Genomic DNA, 9,469 nt, shown 5'->3' with positions numbered 1-9,469 from the left:
ATTTTAGCCCAAAAAAGCCCAATCTCTCATCCAAAAACCCTTACGGTGGGCATCTCCATTGTCTTTGAAAACCTCCTTCAGAATTGAACTAAACGTATGTTCGTTTGTTTCTAGATAACTTATAGACTACGTTCCGCTTAACTTTTACTCTAGTACTTTTTATCTTTATTTGATTTTTTTTTTTTTTGTATTTATTCGTTTTGTGTCAGTTTATCAATTATTCATTTGTCTCGAGAATAATTGAAAAAGTAATTTTTTTTAATTTTTACTTGAATATTTTAGAAAATAACCACTTTTTGACAAAAATAAGTCAAATTTTGAAGAAAAAAAAAATTTGTTGCTAAAAAGTGATTATTTCTCACAATATTTGGGTAAAAAAAGAAGAAGAAATTACTACTTCCCCAATTTGTCTTTTTTTTTTTTTTTAAACGGAAGATAGGATTTCTCATTGATAAATAGGAGCATCATTACAGAGAATAGACAAAAGAGGAACAAGTGGAGTGGACACCCAATTGCAACCTAAAGTTGAGGCCCTGGAGGAAGCTATCCAGTGGGCTACTTCATTTCCTTCCATTGGAGTCCAGCAGAAAGATAACTCCAATTCTGCACCTATCTTACGAATATCAGTAATCAGAGCCGACACCTCCCACGGTGAAACTAATTCCGAAACACTTAGGGAGATAAGACTAGCACAATCACTTTCAATCGACACTTTACAAAGTGATACACAAAACTAATAAACGCGAAAAAAAAAAACAAATAAGGACAAAACAAAAAAAGTCTTAAAAGTCCTTAGTGGAACACCACCTTTTTTTTCTGAACACGGAAAAGAACACCACCTATTAGAGCATATTTATTAGCCCCGGCTGATTTTGGACCAAATTAATTCTCAAAAATCACTTTTCTACTTTAGTTAAGTCACTTTTATTCAATTACATAGAATCAGGCTCTTTACTCTCACTTTCTTCTTAATTAAAAAATTTATGCCAAAACCCTGTTTGGGGCACAACAAATGGGCAACATAATTGATGATTTTTGCGAGGCCCGTTACGGATCCTACAAAGATATTCAAACCGCAACTTGTTCATAAAATATTCTTTTATAGGTTCTTGAAAAAAATTAGTTCAATCCAATATTGGTAAGAGTTGTTTTCCAATATCATGTCTTATGAAAATGTTTGAATACGAATAGGGTAAGATCGAAACCATACCAGTTTGGTTGTGGTTGAGTTATATATTTGTAACGGTTAGCTTCCGGCCGTCATTTTTTTTTGGAACCGTTCAAAATGGTTTGGTTATTGGATTCTTACAGAACCGGACCAATCCAGATCATGGACACCCCTAATCATGTGACTAAGGTTGGACCCATTGTAACTGGGCTTGTTAAGCGTTACCATCTCTTATTCAAGCCCAAATGAACAGCCCATTAATCCGAACCACCCTGCAGCCCAAGCCCAACCCGAATTCTAATTACCAACGGCTAGTACAGTTTTTAAAACTATTTATCCGGACCCCTTGTAAACAGAACGTCGTTGGATCCGAAACTAACGCCGTCAAACGGCAAACGGTAAAAAACAATTCTACCAACGAGATTCAAATCTGAGTTCACAACGGCTATCTAAAACCACTACTGCAAAATCTCCTTCCACTTTTCCCCATTGACTACTCTCTCTCTATCTCTCTCTACTCTCTCTCTACCTTCCTATTCGTTACAAACACTGAAAAAGATTCTTTTTTGGTTGATGGGAAATACCTAATCTTCACAACCCAGGTACTAATTCCTAGTTTTTCTTTCTTGTTTTTTTTTTTTGTTTTGTTTTCTGTTTGGTTGCTTAGAAATTGCACGGAAAGTACGATATCTTGGAATCTTGAATTGGTTTTTTTGTTACAGACTTGTCTGCTTCATTCTAAACTTATCTTTGGGTTTTTCCCGTCATGGACAGTGATATTGCAAGTTCTGTAGTTTAGGGCTTCTCTTTTGTTTTCTGTTTGATTGCTTAGAAATTTTATCGGAAATTATGCAAGATGGAATCTTGTAACTGGGATTTTATGGACACCTCGTATTCATTCTCGTTTCCATTATGATGTGGCTCTTAGCTCATTTGGTTGTACTTCTTGACTTTCAAGGGGAGGTCTAGGGTTTGAGTTTATGGAAAGACGTCGAACCTGCTTTGGTTATTAACATATTAATTCCCCACTAACTCTCACGAAGGGTTATTAACATACTAATTTCCCGCTAACTCCCACTGATGTAGATAATATTGGCAACAACAAAAAAACAGTGTTATTGCAAGTTATGTATGTAGTTTTTGTTTTCTGTTTGGTTGCTTAGAAATTGCACAGAAAATATGACAACAGGGAATATTGTGATTGGGATTTTGTAGACTTATCTTCTTCACTTTCTTTGGGTTATCGCCATTATTGACAGTGCTATTGCAAGTTGTGTACTTTAGGCTTCTCTTTTCTGTTTGGTTGCTTAAAAATTGCACGAAAAATATGATATAACTTGGATCTTGTAGCTGGGATTTTATAGACTCCTCTTCTTCATTCTAAACTTTTTGTTTTCTGTTTGGCAGCTTAGAAATTGCTCAGAAAATACAAATATCTTGAAATATTGTAACTGGGATTTTATTAACTCCTCATCTTAATTCTTCCACTCACAACACCCCCTTCCCCCCACCCAGCCCCCCCCCCCCACCCAGCTTAGAAATTGCTCAGAAAATACAATATCTTGAAATATTGTAACTGGGATTTTATTAACTCCTCATCTTAATTCTTCCACTCACAACACACACACACACACCACCCCCCCCCCCCCCCCCCCCCCCCCCCCCCCCACACACACACACACACACACATGCGGTTTCAAAATGCTCAGATTTTTTCTCCTCTTTTCCATCCTTAGAAAGCGTTTGCCAAATCTTTCCTTGATTCGGGCTCAATTCGGCTACAAAGAAAGTATGGGAAATGAAAGAAATTAAATTCTTTTACCATTTCAATAGTACGAAACCCAAAAAAAAGGGGAAGCATGAAATGAAAAAAGAGAAAGAAAGAAGTAAAACATTACAAGACTGATGAAGGAACTTGGAACTCCCATGAACAAAAGCCTGAGGAACCAGAATAACAGAAAGCATGAGATCAAACATTGACATCATAAAATTAGTGTCAGCACAATGCAAATGGGGAGAGTTTTCTATGAAACCATTTTTGCCCTTTTGTTTGTTGCATGGTTGCTAATTTCCATTTGGGGGATAGCAGCTGTCTGATTTTATTGCAGTCTCATACTAAATTTATTTCTCGGATATTGATTTTGAAGTCCGAGTTGTTTCTGAAGCGTTGTTCAACGTGCTGCACTGAAAAAACTACCCGGAGTAGGTGCCTTATATTACTACACTGTCTCAAATAAGAAAATTTCCTGAGTTTAGAATCATGACTCCAGAATTTTGGTGACTCCTAAACTTTTTATGCTCATGATACCCTAGTAGAACTGCATTTCTCTAAATCATTTCTTCAGGAAAGAACTATGGTGAATGGGAAGGAATTGGATGAAGATGTTTAGATTAAGATTTTGATTTATTCAAGGCTTTATTTCGGGAAGTAACTATGTATTCTAGGGTTTGGATTTCTAGTTTCCTATCAAGAAGCTTTTCGTTTTCCTGTAATTTTATGCTCAAAGAAGCATGGACACTTCTAAGAAGATGTTCAGAGTAGCGTCCGATACTTGTCTTGTGTTTTTAGTTCTTGACATTTTTAGAAACTGACACTATTCAGATTCTCGGGGGAGCACATGTCCATCACTTAGATTTTCATGAAAGGCACTAAGAGTTTAAAAGAGAACATGAGATGAAATGATAAAATGAGAACAATGTAGACTAATAACTATTGCTCTCTCATTCTTTAGACTCATTATTTTTTTGAATGTAGTGTTATATGGCTTATTCCATCTATGATATTTGGATTTATGGTTAATCTTATAGGCTGTGATGGATTGCAATCAGTATATGGATGGTCTACCAAATTTTTGTTATCTACTAGTTTTTCGTTAAATTTTTTGTAGTATTTTCAATATCAATCAATAAAATTTCATGCATATGTGAAATGTATCGTTCACTTGTCCTGCATCTTTTGAAAATCATCGTGTTGGCGTGTCTGCTTTGTACATGTTCTTGTCCATGCTATTTAGTTCTAGTCTTATGTTATTGAATCTGGAATTGCTTGTCTTGGCTGTTAGTTTTCTTTCAGTTTGCATACATAAGGTTGCTTTTATGTTATTTCTTTTTCTTTTTAATTATCTTGCTCCAATCTAGTTTGCTGGTCGGCATCACATTACCATGCTCTGTATAGTGAGTCATTCTAAGGTGGAAATATTCATAGCTGAACTTCATGTTATTGTGAACTATACGTATTTTTCTATTTATATTCAAAGTTCAAATACTTTGTTTTCGATGTGTTCCATTCTCACGTGTTTTTAATTATTATGGATTTGTTTTCTGTATGTCATTATTAAGATGTCATCTTTGTTTGTGCTTCTCTCATGACAGTGTTATTTGAAATCTCTAGTCTGAAGCAAAGAAAATGGAGAGAGTTTGTGAAGAGCTAGATGATGCTAAAGCTGAGATTGAGAAGCTCAAGGCAGAATTCAAAACAACAGCAGAACTGTGTGAGAGATTGAAGAGAACCCATGATGAGCAACAAACCAAAATCCTAGAGGCAAATGCAAAAATCGAGAAGCAATCTCAAGAACTCAATGAGAAGGCGGATGAAATTTCTACCACGAAGCAAATGTACGAAGAACTCAAGTCTAGTATGAAGGAGAAAGAGGCCATGATCAAGCATCTTGCCGCATCCAATGATAAGCTTCGTGTCGATTTTGATGAGAAGCTAAGGAAATGGGATGAAGAAAAAAGGGAGATGGTGTTGGCCTTCGATGAGGCTAATTCAAACAGCTCAGATCATGAGCTGAAACTCCATGCATATGAGGAAGAGATTAAAGGCCTTAAATCCTTCCTATCTGATTCAGAGAAGAAGCGTTTGGAAGCGGAGAAAAAAGCCGAAGCGTGCAGAGAACTGAGGGAGAGAGATGATATGTTGTTCAAACAAGAGGAGGAAAAAAGGAAGGTGGAAGATCAGCTCAAATGGAAGAAGGAACAGTTCAAACATTTAGAAGAAGCCCACGAAAAGCTCCGATGTGAGTTTCAACAAAGTAAGAAAGAGTGGGAGGTGGAGAAATCTACATTGATTGATGAGATTTCTACATTGCAAACAAATCTAGATTCTCAGACGAGAATCTCGGAAGGCCTTCAAAGCCGATTACAGATGTGCAACCAAGCTTTAGCTCATGAAGAGAGTAGAAGGAAGTATTTGGAAGTTCAACTTTCTGAGACCAAAACAAGTTTTGAAAATGTTTTATCCGATTGTGAGGAAGCAAAGTCGAAAATCGAGTGCTTGACTGGTCAAAGGGACAAAGACATTGCGAGTCTGAGGGACATGTTGGGAACAAAGGAGATGATTCACAAAGAAATGACGTACCAAGTTGGTAGACTTGAGCAAGAGAATCGGGAGCTGAAATTTTCCCTTAAAGAAATGCAGGAAGCTCAGATTCAAGAGGGAGGTAGTTCTTCTTCACTGTCAAAGCTCCGGAACAAACTCAAAGGGTTGGAGCAGACACATAGAGACTGTTCTAAAAATCTGAAAGTCAAAGAAGCCGAATGGAGCTCTGGATTGGAAAAAATGGAAGGGGACTTGACTAACTGCAGGTTTGAGTTAGAGAGCAAAGATAGAACTATAAAGGAACTCAACATTGAGTTAGAGGGTTATCGGTCTTTGGTCATGCATTTCGAGTTGCAGAATGAGGAGAAAACTCTGATGTTAATGGTTTTGAAGTCAGAAATTTCGGAAGCTCAGTTAAAGCTTGCCGATGAGATGGAAAATATCAATCTGAAATACAGTGAAAGAGAAGAGGAGGTTTCTCGACTTATGCGACAGTTGGCGGTAAAGAATGCTGCTCTTGTCAAGGCTGATCAAAATATAGAAGAAGGCCATGAGAAGATCGGATCCTTGTTGAGCAAGGTTGAGTCCTTGAGTCTTGTACAAGAGCAGAAGCTTCAATTGCAAGATGAGGTTGAAAGGCAAAAGGGAATGGTTATGAATTTAGAGTGGCTGAATGAGGAGAAATCTCTGATGTTATTTGTGTTGAAGTCAGAAATTTCAGAAGCTCAGTTGAAGCTTGCCGATGAGATGGAAAATATGGTTCTGGAAAACGTGAAGAGAGACGAAGAGGTTTCAATCCTTGTGAAACAGTTAAATATGAAGAGTGATGCTCTTGTTAAAGCTGAAACAAAGATCGAAGAATGCCACGAGAAGATTGAAGAATGCCATGAGGAAATAGCATCTTTGTTGAGAAAGGTTGAGTTCTTGAGTCTTATGGAACAACAGCACCTTCAATTGCAGAATGAGCTTGAGAGTCTTAAGGAAATGCAAATGCATTTAGGACTGCAAAATGAGGAGAAGTCTCTGACTTTATTGGTGGTGAAGTTAGGAATTTCAGAAGCCCAGGCTAAAATTGCGAATATGGCTTTGGAAAACAGTGAGAAAGAAGATACGATTTCAGCTCTTCTGAAGCAGTTAGAGATGAAGAGTGCTGCTCTTGTGAGAGCCGAGGAGAAGATTGAGTCTTTGTCGAGCACAGCTCAGAAAGAAGATAAGATTTCAGCTCTTCTGAAGCAGTTAGAGATGAAGAGTGCTGCTCTTGTGAAAGCCGAGGAGACAATAGAGTCTTTGTTGAGCACAGCTGAGTCTGTAAGTCTTAAGGAGCTTAACCAGATTCAATTGCAAAATGAGCTTGAAAAGCACAAGGAGATGCTCAAGGACGCGTACAGGTGTCAAACTCGCTTGAAGGAGCAAGTTTTGCAAATGGAAAGGTACTTGAAAAAGGTTGATGATGAATTGAGTGAGAAGTTCTGCGACGGAAATGAACTGGAATTTGGATTGCAAGTATGGAAATCTGTTGCTGAAGGATTGCAAGCTACCCTCGAAGAAAACCAGCAACTCCGTAAACAAGTAGAAGGTTCTCTTCTTGCACAAGTAGGAGTTGAAGTCACTCTCAAACAAGAGAAAGAGAGTCTTGGCCGTGTGGTAGAGGAGAGGGAGAGAAGAATAGAAGAACTTGAGAGAGACATCATGGTGTTGGATCGAGAACTCAAGACTAGAGAAAATGTATCCGGTGGAATTCATAAAGAGATCGAGTGTTTGGAGCAAGAGTGTGTGAGGAGAGAATTGGAAGGAGTGATTTTCACACACATCAATATGGAGTTTAGTTATGAACATGAGAAGATGAGTTCTCAACGGCTTTTAGAAGAGAGAGACAAGAAAATAGATGATCTTGAACGGCTTTTGCTATCGATGGAAGAAAGGGTGAAAAGTTCGACCACATCTTTTAATCTGCTCCACAAGGCTTGGGAGAAGATTACAGCAGATGGGGTTCTGAGGGAAATAGAAATCCAAGAGAAACTGCTGGTGATTGCGGAAATGGAACATGAGAAGATGAGTTTTCAAAGGCTTTTAGAAGAGAGAGACAAGAAAATAGATGATCTTGAACGGCTTTTGCTATCGATGGAAGAAAGGGTGAAAAGTTCAACTACATCTTTTAATCTGCTCCACAAGGCTTGGGAGAAGATTACAGCAGATGGGGTTCTGAGGGAAATAGAAATCCAAGAGAAACTGCTGGTGATTGCGGAAATGGAAAGCGATTTCGTTAACTTAGAGAAGAAACTGGAGTTGCTGCAGGAATCGTTTTCTCGTTCAAAGAAGGAAAGTGAGGAGTTTGAAGCTGAAATGAGAGCCAATCAGTCGGAGATAAAGAAACTGACATCGGATCTAAGGACTTCAGGTGCCGTAATTGACAAGATTGAAAGTGAAAAGAGAACTTTGTTGGATTTTATTGGGAGCCTGTTTGATAGGATAAGTGAGTTATCAGATGAAGACATGGAGTTGACAGGAGTTTGGGAAAGGATTGTGCAGAATTTCGAAAACAATAAAAGGGTTATAGACTTGAAAGTTGACAACGATGAAGATGAAATCTTTGATCCTTCGAAAGAGAATGTGACTACTCATCCCTGTTCTACGACAAAGAGAGTCGATGCCACTGTCAACGAAAGATCACCATTTAGAGCACTCAACAGTTAGCGAAATGTAGCTATTTTCTATATAGCTTTTGGGTTTTCTCTTCCTTGTATACTAGGTTTGGAACTTCACCATGCATGTCGTATGATGCTTGGTTTATGTTTTCAGCTATGTATATGATCGATTGTTTCGCACAATATTTATTCATTCCATTTAGTGAAGATCAAACCATAAATACGAGTTCCGTTCTTTTTAGCTTGTAATGTTTGTGGAAACAAATTGCTTGTTTTTGCTCTACTTTTCAGCAGTTCCTTTTACTTTGCAAGCATGTATAGAGCAGAATGTAAACAGTGAACTTGGTTCAGATTTCCAGTTTACTCACTGTAATGTGCTGCGACAAAAAATGGTTGCTGCCCTGATTAAAACTGTGCATTGGTGAGTAGCATTTTTATCGATACGTATTTGGTCAAGCCGGTATTTTATCTAGCGATATCGGAAGTATTGGCTGCTGTTTTAGTAAAATACAGGTACATGTTCAAATCCTGATGTGCATCTGCCTAAACCTTGGGTCAAGCATTAAACCAGAAATTATTTATGCTCCTGTCAAAATTACTGATTCCTGTATCAATGAAAGTAGAACACAAATTTGCATAAATTGACATGACAAAAAGAAGTGTTTTGCACAAGTAAATCATTAGACAATGGTGCTTGATCAGATGATTTTGACCAAAACAATTGGAAGTAAAGGGTCAAACGAGGAATTTGACAAACTTAACGCATAGAGTGTAGTTTTCGTATTTGAATTGAAGGCTCCGTTTGTTTTAATGTAAAAAATGACGGAAATCATTTTTCACGTAAAATCATTTTGTCGATAAATTATTTTTCTCGTTTTCATTTTCCCGTGTTTGGTAGATATGCAAAACTTTTTTATCATGAAAAATATTTCCTTGAAGGAGTAGTACCAATCAAAGCTTTGGCTCTTCCAATTTCCCCAAAACTATAGATATTACTAAAAATGTTTTTTTTTTTTTTTTGTGTGGTCGTGATTGTCTGCATACGTTTAATTATACATAGAGGCAGAGAGAGAGCTAGTAGAAGAACAGAATAGTACTTGGGGTTTGTGTATAAAATTTGAAAGCTGCTATACGTATAGATTTCTAGAAACAGACAGCATGCACAGATGGGATTTGGACCCGTCTTGGGTCTCACAAAGATAATCGGAGCAACTCATTTTGTTCAAAACGTCTTGTTTAAGGTCTCTATTTAGTTCATTTGGATATCGTTAAGGGGGGTTTACGAAACACCCAAACTTTGCTTCAGAAAAAGCCTATTTCTTTGAAGCAAAGTTT

General features: G+C 37.5%; 1 protein-coding gene across 2 annotated transcripts; it reads left to right on the top strand.

The window, feature by feature from the left end:
- The first annotated feature begins 1,606 nt into the window (after nt 1-1,606).
- Nucleotides 1,607-8,375, top strand: LOC131302405 (uncharacterized protein At4g38062). 2 transcript variants are annotated; one of them, XM_058329009.1, is made up of 2 exons: nt 1,607-1,770; nt 4,560-8,375. In XM_058329009.1, exon 2 carries the CDS (start codon nt 4,575-4,577, stop codon nt 8,181-8,183), a length of 3,609 nt encoding a protein of 1,202 aa, XP_058184992.1. In that variant the 5' UTR covers nt 1,607-1,770; nt 4,560-4,574; the 3' UTR covers nt 8,184-8,375. The 2 variants fall into 2 exon arrangements, with proteins under 2 accessions (XP_058184992.1, XP_058184993.1); XM_058329010.1 differs by having other exon boundaries at nt 4,541-8,375.
- Nucleotides 8,376-9,469: the final 1,094 nt, after the last annotated feature.

This window comes from Rhododendron vialii, chromosome 10a (genome assembly GCF_030253575.1).
Source record: "Rhododendron vialii isolate Sample 1 chromosome 10a, ASM3025357v1".
Lineage (NCBI taxonomy): Eukaryota > Viridiplantae > Streptophyta > Magnoliopsida > Ericales > Ericaceae > Rhododendron > Rhododendron vialii.
The sequence above is the reverse complement of the archived record's forward strand: the minus strand, read 5'-3'. Positions and strand labels throughout refer to the sequence as shown.

Excerpts from the sequence above, each read along its gene's own strand:
- LOC131302405 (XM_058329009.1), top strand. The coding sequence starts at position 4,575 with ATGGAGAGAGTTTGTGAAGAGCTAGATGATGCTAAAGCTGAGATTGAG.